Below are 23,885 nucleotides of genomic sequence, written 5' to 3' on the forward strand. Positions count from 1 at the left end.
TCGATGGATGACTTTGAAACCCCCGCGCGCGAAGTTCTGCAAGCGAGTTCTTCATGACAATCGTATAGACTGCCATGCGTATCCTTAGTCTGTTCCAAATCACTAACGCAGGAGCTGCCTACGTGTAATTCTCTGGAGCCTCACCTAAGGACTAAATATTACGTGCATTGATTGCAATTCATTGACCTACTTGCCAGATTTCATGGGATGTAGGCCGTCAGCTGTGCGAGAGAAGTTAGTGGCACTATCTGATGTTTTGGTTGTACACGAGTAAGATGATAGATTATTTACGAGGCGGTTAAAAATTTCATTTTCAGAGTGATTTTTTTCAGTAAATACAAAATTCCGTGTTCTTGCGACCACAACATTCTGCGTATGACACGTCGACTTTCAAACGCTGCTGCTCGTTTGTTTGTGAGGTATGAGAAATACATTCATTTACGCTTATTACTGGAAAAATTTTTACAGGGGCCCAGAGTTATATTAAACCTTGTTACTTTCATCTAATAATCTAGTGAATTTCCTCTTCATTTGACTTTTCTGTGATAACATTGAGTGATTTCTAGTAGCATAATTTTTCATACCTTCCATTATTGTCTGCTAGCAATCGTTGACGTCACCATCGTTTCCGGAGTTGGGTACAGAACGCCGCCCCAGTCATCAGGGAAAGTGACTCACAGTACAATCCTTTTCGTTGATAGTTAAACCACCAAAAAATTTCAAAATGTTTAGTTGGATTACCAAAGACGAACACAAAAAGTCTTCTAAAGTTTATGGAAGTGTGGTGGAAGGACTTAAGCAGATATACAAGACCAAACTTCTGCCTTTGGAGCAGCATTATCTTGTGAGTACAAAAACCATGCATGCATTTTACTTCTAACGTAACACACCTCTTTGTATTTCGGCATAATTATTTATTCTAAGGATTGTGGCAGAGCAATATTGCTGCTCGTTGCAATCTGTGTCTTTTGATTTTTTCTGTCATCTTTTATAGTTCCATGATTTTCACTCGCCGCAACTGGACGATCCAGATTTTGATGCTAAACCAATGATTTTGCTCGTGGGGCAATATTCTACTGGAAAAACTACCTTCATTAAATATCTGCTGGAAAAGGATTTTCCAGGAATACGTATCGGGCCTGAGCCGACTACCGATAGGTATGTCACGCCCCAGTTATTTTCTCGATGTTCTCTTATGATTCTGGTTTTCTTAGGAGATGTTATTTTAAAGGCATTATTTTCTAAGGAAATATTTATGATCAGGCGAGATTTCTCAAGATTATGTTAATCTATTTTCAATTTTTTGTACCAATACATTAGTCATCCTAATGTATAGTTTGACATACGGCCAACGTCATCAGCCTGGTGAAACTTAAAAACTTAAACATTTTAGGTCTTGCATCTAGCATGAAACGCTTTTTCTGTTGGCAAATATTTGGTGGAAGAAAAGTTGTCACTTCAAAGTGTTAAACCTTCTATCTTCTTTTTTGTTTGAAGAATAATCGTTACTAGAACTATTCAGTCTCATTTTTTTATTTGAATTTGCTCTGTTCAGTTACCTGATTTTTGAAGCATCTACTCGATTGGATGCATTTAGTTGAAATCCGTTCTGATTCTGTGTATAATTTTAGTATGAGTTCTAGTTATATTAGATTTAACATTTTTGCTAATTTAGTTTCATAACTTCTTTTTGTAGATTCATCGTGGTCATGAACCGTGATGAGACACAGAGAGATATAATACCTGGAAACGCCTTAGTTGTGGACCCGAAGCTTCCATTTAAGCCTCTATCTAGGTTTGGGAATTCCTTCCTGAACAGATTCCAGTGTTCCTGCATGGATTCACCTGTCCTTCGTAACATCTCAATTGTGGACACACCTGGTATATTATCGGGTGAAAAGCAGCGTGTGGATCGAGGGTGGGTTTGTATTTTTGTTAGATAGATACATTTTCCCTTTATGGTTGTAGGACCCCCCTATTACTATACTTGAAAGATCATTGTATGTATTATTGTTTTTAGTTGTTGTGATCCTTAGAATCCTTGGCATATTTAGAAAGTAGTAGCCATGTAGAGTGAGTGTAGCTAGGTTATAATTTCGAGGCTTGGAGATTGCAAGGTATTCATTGAAAGACATTAATTCAATAGCATTAGAGTTATCTTTCATACTGCTACTTGCATTAATAAAAAGTAAATAGATGGCGTGTCTTCTATTTTCATGCTCCAGTGCAGCTTCACAGTTTTAGATAGTGATTTTTGTATGCTATTTTGTCTTTCATGACATCGATGGTCACTTAACCTGCTTTTGCATGCGCTTTCTATCTGGAATAATCAAGTTCATTTTTCTTGATCCTGCTCATTTAACATTGCATGGTATATTGCTGCTTGTATATTTTATATGTACAATGTTCAATAATTTTATTTTGCAAAATATTATTCTATGGAAGTGGGCTGTTGATTGTTACTCCTACCTATGGTGTTTATAGTTTATTTCTATTTGGTAATTTTGAATCATGGCACCTGTAGTAACAAAGAGAAGCCACAAAATGTTTGGATTTTATTCAGGAAAAGCTTTCCATTATTGCTTGTCTTTTTTGTTTATTAACCGCCATCTCTATCTTTTTCCAAAGTGTTAACAGCACAGTTTTCTGTCTTTCAATAATTTTTGTAATGAAAAAATATCAATTTCTTTTTATTTTCATTTTTATTGTTTACTTGAATGAATAGTGACTGGTAGAAAGGTTATAAAGTATACAGTTTCTTAGCACTAATTTGTTTTCTTGAAGCCCAATGTGACCTTAAGAGGCTGCGTTTGGATATAGCTGTTTAAAGGTGATGGAGACAGCAACCTCTATTACTCTTGCATTGTAGGTTTGGGTGGAGGGCAACTTACACATCATACTTCGGGTAAGACTGTATGGGCCACTTAACTCCTCATTCAGTTGTTTTAAGGTCATTTTTCTATGAATATTAATCCCTATTTATCTTGCATGATAATACTTAACCCTTTCGCTGCAGGGACTCTCTTAACTGATAACTGTAATATAGCTTCATTTGTAGTTTGTAAAACTTGTTTGATTTTTCCATAAACAAAGTTGAATTTGGCACTATTTCTTCAAAAGATGAGTGTACATAATTGTGTCGCTTGCTCACATTTCTGTCTCTAATTCAACTCTGTAAAAATTCAGGGAATTTCATGGAATTTTGGCACTGTGAGGACTGGAAAATGTAGGTTTTGAGGATGTCCATGTACATATATTTTTTCAGTTCTAAACTGCTTTTTTTTGCCCCTTTTTTCAACGTTAACAGAATGTAAGCTAAATAACTCTTGATACATTAGAACCCAGGTAAGAAATTTTCCTCTTATTATAAGTTTGCTTTGTGTAAGTAAGTCCGTAAGTTGTATGCTATTTCTTTCCAAATGATAAGTTCTCAATAATATTTTTTAAGTCGAAATATCTTGGTTAGATCAATTGATTTGTAATCGTGACCCACATACTACAGTGTTTTTGTTACACTTATGATTATTCTGGTTCAGCTATAGATTGGTGGCTAGTTTCCATTGTTCTAAGCACGATAACGGGTTCTTTCGAATTAAAATGGCAGTAGCTTGTGACTGCAAAGATGTAAAGCAAATATTACCTCCAAAATGAAAAAGCTCTTAATATTTAATCACCAGCTAATTCATATGCATTAATTGGTCAAATAAAATTCTGCAGCTAAAGGGTTTTTGCCATCCCTAGTACATTTCTGCATAAAGCAAGTTTCAGGTAAACTAATTTTTGACCCCTATCTATTTGTGAATGTTGACAGCCATTAGAAATGATGCCAAAAATATCTCTACCAAACTAATGCTCAAGTCCAATAACATTATCCCCTTGGTGACTGTTTTTTAATCTCAATCATATCAGAATGCAAGTGCATACTAAAATATCTATGTGGTTCTCATTTGGTTTGTCTTATTTCATGACTACTAACTGTAAATATAACATTCAAGCGACTAATAGTAGTTATTTATCTTTAATTATTTTACAATAAGTGGTGTCAGTACTTTCATTTTACTGCATTGCATTTAATCAGTAATTTTGCGTAACTGTTCTCTTCGCCTAACTGCAAGTAAATTTGATTTGCTGTTTATGAATTTTTCTCTAAGGTTTTTGCTGTAAAGTGCTTCTCCGACATTGTGAATATAATCTCTCATTTTCATTTTTTCACCTGTGAAAGCCTTTTAAGTATAAAGAGCTGTAGCAGTGTATTATAAGTGTGTTGAAGTGTAACTTTTTCTCAATTCAAACGAGGGTTTTCAGTAATACTCTGCCTGTAATAGTATAGCCAGACTTAGTGTTTAAGTGCAGAATGGGAGAGCAAGCCTAAGGATATATCCCTAAATTAGCTGTAAGAACTGGATAGTTATTAAATAGCATATAAACCAGCAATACCTCTTACCTTATTTGTAATGGACTGGCATGTTATTCAAGAGTTGGCTCTTAAATTTGACCCTCAGTTGACAGAAGTTTTACCAAGCCTAAGGATATAGCCCTAAATAGGCTGTAAGGACTGGATAGTTATTAAAAGCATATAAACCAGCAATACCTCTTACCTTATTTGTATGGACTGGCATGTTATTCAAGAGTTTGCTCTTAAGTTCGACCTTCAGTTGACAAAAGTTTTACCAAACCTGGTCTAGAGGCTCCTGTATGCATCCTGATGTCGTTCTTTCTGTGAATAGTGGTTAATGATCACTATATTTAGTTTTTTTGGTGTTCCTTTCTCAATGTAGAAAGTTGCAGAGTTACGAAAAAAATTCTTATTATTCTCATGACTTAGTGGCAAAACGTGTTTTGAAGTGACATAAAAAATTGAAGTTAGTTGTTAAAATTTGCAAAAATGTGCTCTTTGTCAAGATAGTATATTTTTTTATTTTGTATCAAATATCGCACGTTTGTCATTCCTGTTTGCTTTTTGTGAATTCAAATATCTATGTAATATTGGGAATTACATTATGAATTTATCATTAAAAGTAGGATTCGTGTTAATGATAATTCTTTGAAATTTGCCTTAAAAATATCAAATTATATTATTGCTTTTAATTACTGATATCGTTTTCTATGTTCAGGGGAACTTATTTCTTTTTCTCTGATTTCCTACTTGTTTGTTTTTCATTAATTTTGTGGCCTAGTCTAAATAGAGTTCTGGCATAGTAGGCTGATTTCAGTTCAGGCATTAAGTTACTTCACAAAGAGGATGTAACATGAAAGCATCAAGCAATACCTGGTGAAATAATCACCAATGTAATTTAGTTTCATCCAATTTACTTCACATTATGTTCCGCTAAAGGAAAGTTACCAATTACCATTTTTTTCTTGCCAATACGTACATACAGGATAGCATTCATTGTGCAACCTGAAGTACCATTTTAATATAAGAGTGACTGGTGGTGAAAATATTTTGATGAAAGTAATCAAATGAGTGTTGAAATGTAGTATGGATACTAAGAAATTAAGCTAACTTAACTTTTCATTTCGTCTCATGATGTTATGGGGAAAATTTGGATATAGAGTTGTGATTAAACCTCCTCATAACACTGTTTCCTTTTGGTTTTTGACTGATGACATTTTTTCCTAGTGTATTGTAAACAAAAGATAAATTCTCAGGATTGCCACAGGGTTAGGTATCCAGAAGCTGGAAACTCAGGGCATTTGACAGACCTTATGGACTGCAAATTGTCAAATGCAAAATCTGTGGGCTTTAGGATTGTCAAGTGAATTGATTATAAAATTAAGGTGTGATTGAGGACCGGTGTGCCATTATGTTTGGTCCAGAATTTCCTCCAATGATGGAATGAGATCTTGGAAAAATAGTTGAACTCAGGTGCCTACTTTTCTGTTGAAGTCTGTCTTTTTCATTGCTTCTGATTGGTGACCTTTTCTCCTCTTACCAGTCTCCTTGACTCCATTTTACATTTGGGATACAGCTCCCCATGCTTGTTACCCAAAGCTGGAATCAATATCAACAGTCAAAGTTTCAGTGAGGACAAGTGTCCGAAAACAGTCTTGTCATTATATTCACTCAAAATTCACTTTTGATACTAATGAGCTTGTAATCTTCACTTTTATTTTTCTTGTTTAGAAAATTGCCACTTTATTATGGATAGTTGCTATCCCAAGAATTAGATTTGACGTGATCCTTATCTTTCTGGTATTAATATTCATGGTTCCAGTACTTGTAGTCGCACTTTCAGTTATTCATATATGGTGCATGTTTTTGATAATTAAATTGTATTTGAGTATTGAAATACTACTGAATATTGTAACTTTGAGTTTAGTTCATGCATAGCACAGTACATATACGTGGAACAGACAAACTAACGTACTTTCTTGAAAAAATCCAGGCCTGTAAGATCGGGTGGAAGATAATGCTTTGATAGTGTTGATTTATTTGAATTAGTAATGTTCAGCTTAAATTGCTCATGTGCCTTGTGACTGTGGAGTTGATTCAGTGAATGAAAGAATGAAAATAATTTTATCTGTTCATTAATGGCTGTTTGCCTGATTTTTTGTGCATTTTTTTAATGCTCTAGTATATTTGTGATTTTTGAAAACTGACGAGGATTTCATTCTTGTCATAGTGATAGAGTATTTAACAGAACATAAAAAATAGTGCCATTCCAACAACTACCCATATTAGCCCAAAATGAAAATTTTATTTTATATGCATTTCCTGGAGGGATTTAGTATTTTATTGTAGTGGGATAGTGGTCAAGATTTGCTTTTGGGGTTTTTCTTCGGCAGGTTTTATTTGGGTTTTTTTTTCAAATTGTATTTATGTATAGACAAGATAATCAGTGCATGTTAGGTAATGAATTCGTGGTGTATGCATTGGACTGTGCATCAAGTGTATTAGTCCTTGGAAAATATGTTTGTGATATGTTACATGATACATTATATGGTTATATATGGATTTAGATCCACTGAAGTGATATTTTAATTGAAAACTGCTGTTAGCATTGGAGCATGTGCACCTCGGAGATTCATAATGCCATTAAGTCATAATTCCTACTGTTAGTCTCAAACAATTTTCATCCAGCCCCTTTAAAATCTTTATCTCCTGCATTCATTGGTTTATACGATAAGTAGTGTACATGTCAGAGTTTGACAAGAACCACATATTCATTAATCAGTATTATTTATCCCTGTTTTGATTTTTGATTTGAGTTTTGATATTTATAATTTAATTTCTAATATTTTAAAATATTTTATGGAAAATTATATTTCAAGTGGATATTTTTGAAAGCATTCTAACTTGCTTTTGAATTTTGAAACTCTTTGTCTGTGATAACTTTTATTAAGCATTGTAGTCACTATCTCTTTTCAGCTTATTATTGTAGATAAGTTTATTTAAAATTGATTTTCCCGGTTGGTAATTATATGTGCATATAATTTGTTGAGCTGATTTTGATATTGTATAAAATTTAGCCAAAAAAACTTAGTTACCTTTAATTATTGTCTTTTTAACAATCAGTTGTACTTTAATTCTCGTGGTTCACTTTGCTAATTTTTTTCTCATCCTTAGGTACGATTTCACTGGTGTGTTGGAGTGGTTTGCAGAGAGAGTGGATAGAATCATTCTTCTGTTTGATGCCCATAAATTGGATATATCTGATGAATTTAGAAGGTGAAAGTTCTCATTTATGATATCGTAAAATTTTTTTATGGAATGCCATAGTATTTCATAGATTTCTGTCTAGATTTATTTTTATAATCATTTTTGTTGCACCAGTCTCAATATTCATCATATTTATATTGCCTATTTTAACTTATAGATTGATTAATCCATTATTGTCAAGATCTCTGCACTTTTATTCAAAAGTCCGTTATAATTTTTTCATCCTCTTAGCATCATATCCACAATGGTTAAATACCCTAAACTGTTACAAGTCACAACTGTTACTATGTCCTTGCCACAGTGGCAAAAATTATGTATTTATTATTTAGCCTCCGCCTGTTTATATCTTCTAAATTTTCTTTATGTATCATCACAGTGGAATAGGTTGCCTGAGGATGTCTACATGTTAATTCCCTTAGCTATTCTTCAAATATATTTTTGTAATCATTTATCCAGCACTATTCTTGAGTAAATACTTTTTCATCCATAATGGCCTTATATAATTGGCCCTCCGTGTTTTTTTATGCTTAAATTTAATGGGTAAAAATTTTCACTTCAGCTTTGTGCTTTTTTCATAACTTTAAGTAAACTTACGATATGACAAGCTTTTAAAGAGTTCAAGTTAAGCTTTTGCTCCTGTACTTAATGTCTGCAATAGTACTGTTTTACAAGCTGCAATTGTGTTGATAATATGTATGATGAAATCATCTGGAGTGTTTTTGTTACCATACATCCCCTTTTCATGCCTCCCTTTATTCGAGAAAAGGTACTTGGCTAGCATGAGGATTGATGATTCTGTATAAATTTACCTATATCATATTTTGTAGTTGTTAAACATCTTTCATGAATAACAGCTTGGTGAAAACATTTCATTTCAGATCTTTGGAAGCTCTCAGAGGTCATGATGACAAGATAAGGATAGTTTTAAACAAAGCTGATATGGTTGATCATCAGCAATTGATGAGGGTTTATGGAGCTCTTATGTGGTCACTTGGGAAAGTTCTTAACACTCCAGAAGTGGCTCGAGTGTATATTGGCTCTTTCTGGGACCAGCCACTTAGATATGATGTCAATAGGAGGTATGTGTCAATTGATTTGTGTTGTTAGATGTTTTATTTTTTACAGAGCCAAAGTTAATAAGTATTTTTATTTGATGCTTGATGTCAAAAGTCAGAAATGATGGTATACATTTTTTTAAGGTTGTTTGAAGATGAGAAGATTGACCTTTTTAAAGACCTTCTATCTCTTCCGAAAAATGCAGCCTTACGAAAGCTGAATGATCTTATTAAGAGAGCGAGGTTAGCAAAGGTATGTGGGATTAGCATTTTAGTTTATTTATTCATTTATTAGCCTCCGAAAACAGCGCTATTCGGCCTTTACATGGGGCTATGATAATATTAAACAATCAAACATGCACAAACATCTATGCCCTGGATAAGGGTAACTTACCCAGGCAGTACTCAAACCCGCAACCTTCGCTGTGGCAGGTGACGACTATACCCCGCAGTCACCGAGGCCAACAAAAAGTTGAATGATCCTTATTCGTAGAAAGACCATATGTGTTAATGCAGGGGAAGATGCTCAGTTAAGCTGTTTCTCTATTTCCAAAAGTCCGTCCTCATTTCTGAACCAGTTAAACTCTTGTTTTTTGCCTTAATATGTAATCCTTCATTATCGATAGTATGCTATGTTTCCCATTTCCGTAATATTTAAGTAATTTATTATGAATTAACGCTCTCATATTTGTAGAGTTTTTAATGATCAAATACAATTCATGGGGGAGCAATGGAGTCATTTCAAAGAGGATAGTATTATTTCTTTTATTGTGCATGGAATTGTGGTGGTTTGATGTATAGGAGTCTCTTTTTCTGTAAAAAAATGTATATATGTAATAATAAATTAACATTTCATAACTTTAGGAAATTTTGTATTTAGCCAGTCTTGGAGAGTATGACTCGGCAAAAATTCCTACCTTTGAAATATAATTACTTCAAATTTTTTGTACTTGTTATATTTCTTCAATTTCCATGAAGTGTACAAATTGATACTTGTTCAAGTTTCAAGTACTATCAGTATAATTGGTACAACCTCTAAATATAACTGTTTCTGGACAGCTGCGGGCTCAGAAAACGTGAACTTGTGACAAAATTTTCTGAACAATATTTTATTAAATTTGAGTCGTAAATTTCCTTAGACATGAGTAATATCTATTCATCTTGTATGAAATAATTTTTTCAACAGAAATTTAGCGCCCAAATTTCATATTTTAAACTAATTAAAAACTCATATTTTCTTTGAGATGCATCACATGCCTTTTTTAACCCAACATCATTTGTTAATTGGAGTAAGATAAAGGAAAATTATAGAAGCTATTTGTTCTCTTCATGTTGGAAGCTCTGTGGTAAAACTTCTTTCCAATTATCTAGGTTCATGCCTACATAATTGCTGCTCTTCGCAAAGATTATCCAGCTGTGTTTGGGAAGGAAAATAAGAAGAAGGAACTGATTAAAAATTTAGGGACTATCTATGAACAAATCCAACGGGAACACCAAATTTCCCCTGGCGATTTTCCAGAGCTTAAGAGGATGCAGGTAATACAGCTGTATGCATAATTGTCATGAAGCAATTTTTTTATCTTAACAATTTAAAATCGTAGTTATGATACTTAAGTGTGTGGCAATTATATTTCTCATTATGGTAGTGCATGTTTTATGCCTTGTATTTACGTATTTTACTTAATGATGCAAAACCTTAACCTTCATGTTGAATTAAAACTTTTGGGCTATGTCGCCGCGTCAGATTTTGGGTGGCCCCAACGTTTCCCGACCGATGCTGGTCGCTTTCTCAAGGGAAACAGATTCCCTTGAGAAAGCGACCAGCATCGGTCGGGAAACGTTGGGGCCACCCAAAATCTGACGCGGCGACATAGCCCAAAAGTTTTAATTCAACATGACGAGCACCCGCGAAAGTTTTAACGAAGACTTAACCTTCATCTTACGTTGGCCTTGTTTTATGGTCTTGTGCATTTTTCATTTGGTGTGAATTTCATCAACAAAACTGATAGGCTTTAACTCCAATGATTAGTTTTTTGACATAATAAACACAACCTCTGTGGAATATTTTTATTGAGTACTCTGCTTGTTTTTTTTGAATGAAGATTGCAATTAGCAATAATCTGAGTGGGAATAAATACATATTTGAGTGGATGCATTAGTATGGAATTGCACAACATGAATTCAGTGCATGTTGTATTGGAGAACAGTATTTTTGTGTTATTTTTATATTGTGCATCTGATTTTCACACCTTATTTGGAATCTGTATTAATGTGTCTATTTTGCTCATGAGTACTGTTTTATTAGTATTCTTGTCTTAGAACGAAGACATTAATTTAGATTCAATTCCTTCAAGGATGTGCATTATTCAAGTTTACTAGGGTTAATCCATATTTTAACTGACTCTGTGTTAGAGTGGACCTGCGTCCCCATTTTAAATTTTATCTTTTCTTTCTTCAATTGTATTTCAGTCTTTTTGCATCCATTAGTTATTCCCAATTTACAGCAAAATCGGTTTCATACAACATATTTAATTACAATGTGACTACGTAGATTTCCGCGGTGTTCAGGTTCCAATTTCTCCATATTTCCGGTGCAACCGCGTCGGTTTGTTGGTGATGACAACAGTTTCGCTGGCACTGCTGCCAGCGTCTTCAGGTCGAAGATGATGCCGGTCCACGATTTTCGTCCTCCTTATATAAGAGAGCAGCAGCCACAAATGGCGGGACTGACCCCCTATATAAGGAGGACGAAAATCGTGGACCGGCATCATCTTCGACCTGAAGACGCTGGCAGCAGTGCCAGCGAAACTGTTGTCATCACCAACAAACCGACGCGGTTGCACCGGAAATATGGAGAAATTGGATATTTAATTACAATTTGTACCCTAAGAAATCTTGGTTATTTTGGAATATTTGAAGAGTATGAAGTAATTAAATGATCTTTAAATATCTTTGAAAATTTAACTTTTAATTTTTCTTTTACTTTTTACTTCATCCAAAATCAACAATACTGTTGCTGTGAGTTTTGTTATGTAAATCACATTGAATTGTATTACTTGTCTGTGCACCATGTGTCTAATTTTTGTACAAGAAATTAGGTCATTAGAGTGGTTAATATCTTTATTTGCAGGAACAACTAGTACATGAAGACTTTGCAAAATTTCACCCATTAAAGCCAAAAATGCTGGAAACTGTTGATAAAATGTTAGCTGATGACATATCTAAACTAATGGCAATAATTCCTGTTGAAGATGAGATTAATATTGTGGAGGACAATATCAAAGGTATGCTTCTTCAGATGCTGCTTGCTTTATTGATTCTTATTTAATGTGTTTCGCTAATTTTCTATAGATTCTTCATATCGTGGGATTTCATTTTGTGTTTTCAATTTTTATGAAAAAATAAGTTCCAAAAGTCAGTGAAGGTTATTCTCATTGAGCTAAGTAACAGAGTTGGAAGAGTGCAGGAAACATAATGAAGATACACTTTTGTATGTTCCACAAGAGTTTTTAATACCTAAAACTCTTGTGGAACATACAAAAGTGTATCTTCATTATGTTTCCTGTCAACAAGTTCCACCAAATATCGCCTTCCAACCTTAAGCTGATTGGAAGAGTGCAGTAAAACACCTGAAAACCTTGTTTTCGGAAGCCAGCAGATATCAAAAAAGTGCAACCATTCAGTAAAGTTTTGACTTAAATTAGCGACATATCTTTTTACTGATCATAGTCCTTTAGTATGAAGAGTTTCTCCCCTTACCCTTTTTAACGGTTATGTGGGGAAGGATATATGTGGTTGCTGAATTTAGCATATTATTAATACATAATATTGTATATGAGTGGTTTGTTTGGTACATTCTCCCTTTTGAGGCATATGTTACTACTATGTAATTTTTTATTGACCTGTTGACCGCTCATAAAACGATTGAGATTTTTTTTATATTTACAGAATAATCATAGCTATCTCATTTCAAGTTTTTGTTGCTTGATTCCTAGCTTTCTTCTAATTCTCTTGCAAAATTCCGTTGCCTTTGCATATTCTGGAATAGTAAGTTGAATTTTGATGTTGGTTAACTAACTATGTAGTGAGGTTTGTGATATCTATTAGTGTAGTACTAATTACACAAAGTAGGTATTCCTGGTGACCAAAATGACATCAGATCTGCGCATGCTTTCAAGCTAGTTCAATTCATGCAAAAGGTTAACAAAAGTGTAATTAAATAAACATAGAAGTTTTGATAACATGAGCGTTGGATCTGGAGTTGCGGATGAAAACTCAGATAATTTAGGAATGACAAAGCAGCACATATCTATCTACATATCTATCACATACATACCCAGTATGCAATCTAAGGTACAGCTTTACGATGCACATTTGATTGGTAATAGTGGACTTAACCCGGCACCCTGAGAAAGAAATTCAAATTGTCTGCGAAAATAAAGTAGCTACTCCTATGTCATGCATTATCAAAGCCAAAGATATTAGAATGGGAGTTGTTTATCATTTTGAGTTGATTGTTGAGATTTGATGTTTAAGAATCATAAGTTCATAATTTGTCTTATGGAAACAAAATTATGTAAGCATTTTGTTAGTGAACAAATGTATGTGGTTGCTTGCTAGTAAGTACATACTTGAGATGCATTGTGCTTCTGATGTGCCATTGATTCCAGCATCATTCCTAGCAGCTAGTGTACCTACTCACTGTATATCCCTCATTATTCAGGCATTTCTCACCTCTTGAAATTGCTATGATACATTGATTCTGAATAATATCTCTTGCAAAAATTGCCAATCAGTATCTAATTTGCTAGCTGCATCTCAAGTACAGTTGAGGACCTCAAATCCGGAATCCCGAAACCTGGAAAACCCGAAATCCAGAACATTTGAAAATTCCTCTGCCTAGTGTTTTGACTTGCCATCTCGTGGGACCACTCTCCAAGCCTTGTTCTGGGATTAGTAGGAAGTTAGCACATGCTATGGACATATGCTAAGAACCTTGTCAGAGACACATAAGGATATCAAATATCAAGTACAAAAGCCTGTGCACATGTATAAAATAATTAATTTACTAAATATACTATGAAGACCAGAAATCCAGAAGCCCTTCGGTCCCATGCTTTCTGGATTTGAGGTCCTCAACTGTAGTTACAAAAAAAACGATTGTTTTTAACAATTCAGATTGCATTTAATTTCTGGAAGTAATCAAAATTTTGGGTAAATGGAAATATATTATGTGCGTCGCATATTTATCTAGTGATAACATTCTTGTGTTGATGAAAAAGTGACTGAAACTTCTGTTAATGAAGGAATTTACATGCAAAATTCAGATGATTGCTGCCAGCTTCCATTAATTCTTTGGATAGAATTTCCCCATATCATCTGCTCTAACTTAAATGCATGTTGCTATCTCATACTGCATTATTTGTAGTGCACAAGGGCTTGATTAGGTTCAAGATGTGCAACTTTCAAGGACAGAGATGTTGCTTCGCACAATGTCCGATGCTTATAGATGTATTCAGAAACAGAGAAATTAATTTTCGCTTGGGAAAACTTCTGTTTATCATTTGGCATGCACGTATGTATGTTATTTAAACTGAAGCATGGTCCTTTTCATTCCTCAATCAAATTGGGAGTGAGTGAAAAATTACACTCCAAATATCAAAAGGTCAGGTTGAATTGAAATCTTATTACTCAAAATACTGCTCAGACTTCTGGACATATGTATATTAAAGAAATGCATCCTCTTAGTATAACCAAACTGAAGAATTTTCTTTTTAGGCATGCAGTAAATATTCCGTTTTCATTATAAGCTTAACAAGTACTTAGATGTTACCCAATGGAAGTCATTTCTAAAATGTGCAACCACAAATGTGGAAAGGTTAACAAATTAGCACCACTATGATTCCAATTCTGTCGTCAAACATATTATTCTTCTAGAAAATATAATTTACGCTGCAATTTCCAGATTTATGGCATTATGTAGTTGAAAAAAGCTAGCTGTGTAGTTAAAATATAATTTCTTCATTATTCTTCTACCATGTCAAGTCTAGGCTAGCATGTTTAGATATTTATATACAGTACACTCCCGATTATCTGGGCTAATAATGGGGAGAGGCGGCACGAATAATCAGAAAACACCGAAAATCCAAACTTTAATTTCTTGTAAATTTCATAATTTGCCTGAATCAAACAGTCTATTATTACTTACGCACATTGTCTGTTATTTTAGATTGCTTTCCAGAATCGTCAAGAGCTTTCTCTTCCCGACAGCGATCTTGTTCGCGGTGATAAAGCGATTTTACTTGTATTCCTACTGCTACGAGTAATATGCACCTGCTTTCCAAAAACCACGCACCCGTGGCTGTGAGGTCACAGATTCAGAAAAGTGGTTTGCACAAATCCACTTCGAAACCACTGCATGATGTTCGAAACTACAATGACAGGCACCATGCCGAGTAGTCGCGTCTCACAAAAGTTCATTTCATAAGTCATTTCTTATAGGTACCTATGTTCTGTTGTTTCAAACGTCAATATGTAAATATTCAAATGACTTTACCTCAGTAATTCTGCTTTTAGTGACATGATTTGAAGCGTTCCAAGCATAAGCCCATTGCACATTGTTCACACCAGTACACGCTGTCCCTTCTTTTCCCATGCTTGGCACTAACTACATTCTGCACTTCTGGGTCTCTTTTTTGCCTTTCAATATTAATCCCATTTCATAAGATCCCCAATTTTAAATAAAAATAACCACACACAGGAAGTACACCCGACAAGAATTTCAACACACTGCCTGAAAGAACACCACACAGCATGAATGGTTCTAGTGGACTGAAGTTTCGAAGCTCGATCTAGAGACGAGAAAATGCCTCAAAGGGGTCCTAGAATATGCTGACTGTTTAGAAGGAATCTTATCTTCGTTGATTACTGTCCACAAAAGAAAAAATAAATGCAGAGCGAAGCACATGGCCCCTTCGCTTAGGACGCTTATGACTAACGAGGCGGGCCAAACACCCTTGGGGCTCGAGGTGATGACTCACAAGGAAAAGACAGAGAGAAGGCAATGAGCTTATGAGAAAGATATCGTATCTCAAGGTGAAGTAGCTGACCATTCTTGACGTCTCATAAGCAGAAGAGGCCATAGTTTTCAGGATATGTATTACAGTTGAAGAAAGGTGTTGATTTTTGATACTTAATTCGTAAGCTCCCTGGTTTAAAATGGAATTAGATCAAACCATTTTTAAAAAACCTGATGGCATAAAATTGCTATGAATATTTTATCGGAAAGAAAAAACATTACTTCAAAAAGCAGAGTAATTAGTTTTAATTTAAAATGAAATATCTAACGGAGAAAAAATATTAGATACAGACGGTCAGGAAGCGTACTGGGTACGCATGACTGCATTGAGGGGTTAATCAAGAGTTTTTTCCTACCGCTGATTGTCGTCTACAATGCCAGAGCAGACATCCAAATAAACTTAAAACATTCCTTATCAGCAAGTAGTTAAATAATTCCATTTTAAGAAGGGGATTGTAATGGAAATAATTAGCCCGGTGTAGCATTGTATTTTTTTAAATGCAAACATCTCGGTACTTTTGCATCCAATTTTATTTTTTTATAAGGATCGCAGAAAATGTTGAAGGACCATTAACTCATGCACGGATAATCCGCAACCGGGGTAAACCGCAGCCGGATAATCGGGAGTCTGCTGTACACTATACAAATGTCATTGTTTTCTTTGCTCACTTCCTATGGTTTTATTCCAAGTAGCTTTTACTGTTAGCTGTGGTTAATAAAATAATAGAAACTTCTTTGTAAGATCCATTTTTGGCTCAACGGAAAAATAAGCGCTCTTTTTCCTTGTGAAAATAAAGAACACTTCTTGAGTACCAAGCTGTTGGTATTCACTGGTTATTCCATAATTGTAAATAAACTCTAATGATATCACCACTGCTCAACAAACTACCTTGTGTTGGGAGTATAATGTTTCTTGGGTTCAGTGCTTCTCAAATCATCTTTTTAAAAGATTTTAGCTTTATCTTATGCCTTTTTTACATTTTTTGACCAGGATATAAGTATTTCTTGTTGCATGTTACTCTGTAGACTTAACATAAATACATTGGAAAAAAATTTTGTAAGGGGTATTCAGTTTCTTAGGTAATTGTGATTTTTACCATTTTATGTTGAAATTTAAAATTACCTCTCCATGAAACTGTGCTTTGTCTGTAGTTTTGATGTTTCTGTGAATTCTTATTCATTGAACTTACACTATGTGTATAGGTATATCATTTTATATGTTGAAATTATGATTGAATTATTTCTAAGCTATATACCCCTCCCATACAATTAACGTTAAAGGCATGTTTTTTCATACCATTATGATTTATTCATGATGTCTTTCTTCTTATTTAGTTAATGAATTAATAATTTCTCTACAGGCCCTCTGTCTGTGAGCATGCATGGTCTTTGCCAAGGTTTGTTTATTTTTAACTATCCATACTGTATGTATATATGTTCCTTTTTGCTGTATTTGACCATAATTTATATTTAATTGCCTCGCATGCTTTGTGAAATGCTGTCCTAATTATGTGGATGTCTATGCTTGTCTTATTTTACATGATTACTGTATATATATACAAGGGTATTAAGATTCAGTTAAATCATAGGTTGTTGTATGAAGTGAGTTCAAGATTCAGTACAGTGCAACCTCGATATAACGACACCCCACGGTGCACTAATAAACACTCGCTATAGCGAATTGTCGCTTTACCGGAGGTGGAGCAAATAATAGCCAATATACCTGTTGCGAACAGATATACAGGAAAAGGAGTGGTGCGGCGACAGATAAACATCTATCCGATAAACGTAAGCATAAATCCAGACGAAAGGCGATGTTTTTTTGCATCACTAAAATTCCTTACTCAAATAACGACTAACTATTCAAACAATTTATAAGCGCCGCACTGAATAAAAATCATGCAAAGCATTGTTTCGTCAATCATTATATTTATCGAACGACAGTTTACCACATAAATTTGAGACTGAGCACTCCGTTAACTTCATTTCTAACAGATCGCTAGCAATTACAGATATTAAGGAGTCTTGATGAAAGTCTTCCGGCGGTGAAACCCTCGCTATGGCGAGAGCCAACACCGAAAGGGTCTCGTAAAAACGAATTTTTTAACCCACCTATTATAGGGTCAATTGACGGTGCATCGGCTATCTCTCGTAATAGCGGGGGTGTCGCTATAGCCCGTACTCGCTTTAACGAGGTTCCACTGTATTTAGTTATTACATCCATGCACATATGCACATGTATTATGACTAGGGACCTTGAAGAGTGATGGATGAAGTGAAAGCGGTGTAAAGCATTACAAAAATTGGGAATATCATGTGGATGAATGTGTTGCGGGATTCCCACCATTCTAATATGTAGAACAGCTCACCTGGTGGGAATCCTGCTAAGCATTCATCCACATCGTTCTCTAGGAAAGTACCAAGTCTTACATTGGGAATACAATTATAAGAAATAAATTTATTAATTATAAGAAACAAGAACTCTATTAGAGAAAAGATGTTAGAGGTTAGAGAAAAAAGATATTGATTGATACTGAGAATCAGAAATATCTGCTTGCCCAGACTGGATGACTTCTCCCTGGATTGGCGACGCTGGTTATTGATATTATTAGCAGTAATTAGCCCATTGAAGTTTAATTATGCCTTTATTTTTTAAAAAGATGGACTATCTTCTGGGCTGAATGTCTTAGGAATACATATACATATGTATATGTTGAAGGATTCGTGGAGGACTCAGATAGGTGTATCATGATGGAGAAGCATATGTAGAATAACACTCACTAAATCAGTTGAATTTCTTGGGTCCACCTCAACTTCCTTGGAAATAGTAGTAGTACATACTATGACAATAATGTATTTAAATTATACTGTGTGCATTTAATTCCTAATTCCAATGTCATTGCTCCTAATTCCATGGAATGTTGCCACCAAAACCCTAACCGATATATGTAGTACATGTCAATCCATGTGCTTCTTTTCTGTGTTTCTCTCAACCAGGCTTTTATAGGGGGCCACAGTAACAGTGATAGGTTGATAGAGAGATTCTGTAATGTTATGAATAGGATAGGTCGAATTGAATAGGTTAATTGAGAGAACTATCTCTAAAAGTTATATTTGTTCAAAACTCAAAATCTAAGGAATAGCTTTCTGCTTCAGCTTCATCCCTATTGCCTATTCTTTATTTGTCTTTTTCTTAAGTGAATTAACTAGCCACTACCTGCAATTGAGCTTTCATTGCACTTTATTTTTTATTACAAACGCTTTGAAGCTGCAGTATAGATTTTAGTTCAACTAATTTGGAACCACTGGAGCCTATTGGTAATTAAGAATTCCATTCATTCAGGTTGTCCACATTCATTGTCCAAGGCGAGTCGAATCTCTGATTAATAAACGGGCATTAAGGAAGGGGGGAAAGAGAACAGGGTTCAAGGCTTAAGTCAAATGGTAGAGTGTGATTCAAAGTAGGAAGGGGGATAGGCTGTAAAGATCTGTAAAGTGCTGTAGTGAATTTCCCCGAGGCTACTTTCATTGTTCCAGCTTTTTGTCTTTCACCATCCACTGTATGGCACTTTGACCTACTATAACATGGACCTGTGGTTACCTTCAGATAAACCTAATCATGCCATTATTGGCTGCCATGGTCATAATGACACTCGTTTATATTTGGCACTATGATTTGCCATCGTACATATGAAATATGCAGAGTGAAGAAAAATTATGTCACAAAATTTTAATCCTGCATATTTGATGCCACGTACGATTTTAAGTACAGAAACATTGAGCCAAGTGCCCCAATTGGCTGTGAGTTTGCCCTCTTGCCGCATACCTTGTATTCAGTGTGATCTCTGTAAAGCAGCGGTTCCCAAAGTGGGGGTCGCGACCCCCAAGGGGGTCGTAGGCCGTTCGGAAAGGGGTCGCGAGATACTAATAATATGGTGAACAACGTACTTAAACTTGGACGACCATTTTTAGGGGGTCGCGGCTAAAAAGAATGAGCTAAAATGGGTCGCGGAAAGAAAAAGTTTGGGAACCGCTGCTTTAAAGTAAAGCATTCGAAGTCATGAGATGTCCAGAGCATCCGGAAACATGGCAAACTCATGGCCAATCAGAGTGCATGGCTCATAGTTTTTGTAGTTTAAAAATGGTGCATTCTCGACATAAATATCATTGGTAATTGTAGTCCCCACAGGCATCAGCTATCCAGGATTAAAATTTCATGACACAATTTTTCTCCACCCTGTATAGGACTCAAAGACATGCCAACAATGAGGTTGTTCTCTCCGACCCAAAATCGCAATTCATTTAAAGAATCAGCGGATGGAAGCGAAAGGCGAGTTGAATAAATGATCTTCGCCATTTTCATGCAAGTTCAAAATAAGCTATGTAATGCCAAAGAGCTAAGTCTAATTTTCATGGGTCTGTGATGCATTCAGAGTACTGGTTTACTTACTCATTCAGGGGGGACTTTTTAGTGAGTGAAAACATTGCTTTCTGGAGTTTAAACCACAAAAGACAATGAGAGACCCGTGCACAAGGCTGAGGAATACCTGAGATATGGCGGCCTGATAGGCAGGAGTTATGGTTATGGCTATCAATTTATATCTATTTACCACTATCTAGGAGCCCTAGTCATGGACCATGTTGTGAAGCGTGACCATGGTGCTTGGTTGTTGGTACTGCAGTTTGTGGTTGATGAATTCTATGGAATATGCACAAAAATTTAAATTCATAGTCAAACAAACATCGGTGACAGAGTCAACTGTTCAGAGCCTGGCATGATTATGGATGGCATGACAAAAGAGTTAGATCATCTGAATATGACGTAACAGTTCAAATGCCTGTGATGAGTTTGGAAAATAAAGATGTGTGTCAGTTGTGGAAACTGTTGAATGGATAATTTTAATAGAATGGGCTTGGCAAGACAAAAAGACTGATCTTCTGAGAGTGGCTTAATTGGTGTAATGCCTGAGATTGCTTGGGAAAATGGAGCTGTGCATTAGATGTGGAAACTCATTGATGAATGATATTTCATCACCTTAACAGAATGGCCTTGGCACTGTATTATCAATCACTGTTATGCATTTATTCCAAGTACCCATCATATTCTTGTTGTGCAGGCGGTGCTTTTGATACTGTTGCTGATACCATTAGTCCATTTGGTCACGGCCGAGGTGAAGGAGCTGATGCTGGATCGGGTGAACCGGAATGGATTGTCACAAGAGACAAAGAAGATTACGATACAATTTTCCATTCACTGGGACCTATTGATGGAAAAGTTACTGGTGCAGGTAAGAGTTTCAACTGTAGACATTTATTGTATTACATTGGGGAAGATAAAGTGATTATTAGTTGTGATGATATACCTTGTAGATATTTCTCATATGCATTGTATGACAGTTGATATTGTAGCATGAATTAGAAAAAGACATGGAATTTTCTCTATATTTGTAGCCAGTATCCGGAGTCATACTTTACCTGATCTTGATATGGAATGTTTTTTTTCAGCTGCCAAGTCTGAAATGCTGAAATCTAAACTTCCAAATTCATCCCTGAGTAAAATTTGGAAGTTGTCAGATATCGATAAGGATGGTATGTTGGATTCGGATGAATTTGCCCTCGCCATGCATCTTATTCGAATCAAGTTGGACGGACACGACATTCCTGTAGAACTCCCCAGCCACTTAGTACCTCCGTCGAAACGGGACATCTGAGATCCGGCCTTTTAGGAGCCTATAACAAATTTTAAGTGATATCAGTGTGTGCAGAAGGATTGGTTGCCTCTATCACAACTGCCAAATGCCTGTGTTGCAAATCCTCCTTTTGTTGGATATCTCATCATGGCATGCCGGGCTCCTAAATGGAATGGAATATTGATGCCGCACCACCTACTTTTCACCAAAATGAACCACCCATTCGTGCCAATCTTTATAAGTGTAATCAAAGTGTTTTTTCCCAAATATCCAGTGATATCCACTTGTTGTTGTTGCTTTGTGTATATATTTTTTCCAAATTTTATTTCATCAAGATGCTTCCCTTTGGGGTTTTGTTACTACAAAAACACGCATGGAATTTCCTAAGGATTTGTTCCTGTGAATACCTATTACCTATACATAATATCCGTATGAATGTCCAGTGTTTGTTTTACTGCTGCAGTGGTGCTGTTGAAAAAAGAAACTTTTTTTATGCTGTGTTCACACAATTTTTTCTACTGTGGAGGATCATTTTTTGCTATAAAATTTCTCAAAAGGCTGTGACGTTTCATAAGAGCCTACAGTAGTTAAAACACAAGCAGACTTGCATGGGCATAGTGCACGGTACCATTGTCGAACGTATATGGAAAACCTGCTTCAAGACACTGGACAAGCAAGTGATGTCCTGATTCAAAGATTGGCAGTATATGGGTTATTGACTGAGTGAGATGACTGTTAAGTGTCGTATTCCCTTAATGGATCATCATCGGAGTTGAGTGCTGTTCTCCTGACGTACAGGCAGTGAACGGCTTTCTACTCGGAGAAATGACTGATTTCCTTTCGTTAAATGGAATTCCTTCTAGCACCCTCAGCCTGTCTATAAAAATGTGTCTCCATGTCCTCTTTCATTCCAAATACACAAATGCCTGCAAGTAAGTATACCTTCTTTCCCAAATTTCACTTGTCCGTCTGAGGCGTCAATTGGTAGTTTTCATTCAAGATCTTATTTTCATTGGAGTGTTTTTTTTATTGATAACTTCCTGGGTTGTCAAAACACAAGTTCAGGAAGATGGGTAAATCAAAAGACATTTTCTGCATAATGTATGCACCCTGAAGGTCCTTGGTGGAAGCTTAAAAAGTGTGGAGGTGATACCTATTTTTGAGTATGCATGAAGAAAGAACTCAGTTGCTGGATGGCTTACTCCTTTGGTTATTAATTAGGCATGTATCAGCATATGGAGCTATGCTTTGATCAAATTTATTTTATTTGTTATCCCTGTTTAGGATTCTTACAAATTCTATTTGTTACGCTTATCTGTTTCATCGGTAAATTAATTGGTTTATTTCACACTTTCTTGTCTTTTTAGATCTTGTGCAAATTTAAATTTGAAAAATACTACCTATATTTGCTGAGAAAGTGGTATATTTTAATTTTTTCCAAAATTACTTAAACTCTCCTGTGCAAAGTTTGGTATTCTTAAATATGCGCAATGCTCCCATACTTGTTCATTTGAAGCGCACAAATGTATTTTTATTTTTCTAGCGTAAGTTCCTATGAAGTCGTTAACTTTGCATATACACTATGCACCCACTTGGACTGATTGACCATGTAGTTAAATAGGTGCAATATCTCTTTTAGTTAATTAATTACCCACCAGTCATTATTTTGCCAAAAAGTACATTAATTCTATGCTAACAATGCACTGAGTGCTTTAAGAATGTGTGCAGTATTTTAGCGAGCCTAAGTTTAAAAATTAGCTGAATGTATGTATATAAATAAAATTTATATTTACCTCCTTTATGTAATTAGACTTCTCATGGAATGCCTCATACCATCATTGTATTGTTGCTTTTTGTTATATTATTTTACTCGTTATATATTATTGTATATTGTTTGTATTTTAAATGGCTCACTTCATCCACCATTTTGACATAGTGACACTATGAGGAAACAGTCTAATGGCACTTTTTTTAAGAGTTGGAAATATTCTGTAACATAAGTCATTATTTTCTCATCAGTGAATCACCCATTCCTGTACCCAGCTGATATGTTGAATTTGCTGAGTCAAAAGCAATATCAGTGTAAATGGATTTTCCAGAAGCTAAGTATGAAGTGTCCTTTATACTCATTGTGTGTTCAGATGAATGAATATGGCATTTCATTGTACAAAATATTGTGACACTGCTTTATCAAAAAATATATATGAATCTATTTAATTACAACACTCTCTTTGTTCATGTGTCTTGGCTTTTGTGATCAAATCCACTTAGTCATTCCTTTGCTCTTAAGTATCCCTGTAATCTCATGATCTCTTGGGTTACAGAGAGATAATTTTTGCCAGTACATATATGAACACCACCACATGAAAAGTATGTCATTTAAGGTGTGTAATTGAGGG

At 35.3% G+C, this 23,885-nt stretch overlaps 1 protein-coding gene across 2 annotated transcripts; it reads left to right on the forward strand.

Annotated features, from left to right (window-relative positions):
- The first annotated feature begins 82 nt into the window (after positions 1-82).
- LOC124157560 (EH domain-containing protein 3) lies at positions 83-23,709 on the forward strand. 2 transcript variants are annotated; one of them, XM_046532389.1, is made up of 13 exons: positions 83-234; positions 318-419; positions 605-844; positions 995-1,158; positions 1,697-1,918; positions 7,571-7,672; positions 8,542-8,742; positions 8,863-8,971; positions 10,090-10,254; positions 11,849-12,002; positions 17,158-17,193; positions 20,914-21,084; positions 21,302-23,709. In XM_046532389.1, exons 3-13 carry the CDS (start codon positions 725-727, stop codon positions 21,505-21,507), a joined length of 1,650 nt encoding a protein of 549 aa, XP_046388345.1. In that variant the 5' UTR covers positions 83-234; positions 318-419; positions 605-724; the 3' UTR covers positions 21,508-23,709. The 2 variants fall into 2 exon arrangements, with proteins under 2 accessions (XP_046388345.1, XP_046388346.1); XM_046532390.1 differs by lacking the exon at positions 17,158-17,193 and having other exon boundaries at positions 87-234.
- The last annotated feature ends 176 nt before the right edge of the window (positions 23,710-23,885 follow it).

Source organism: Ischnura elegans, chromosome 4, assembly GCF_921293095.1.
Source record: "Ischnura elegans chromosome 4, ioIscEleg1.1, whole genome shotgun sequence".
In the NCBI taxonomy this organism is placed as follows: Eukaryota; Metazoa; Arthropoda; class Insecta; order Odonata; family Coenagrionidae; genus Ischnura; species Ischnura elegans.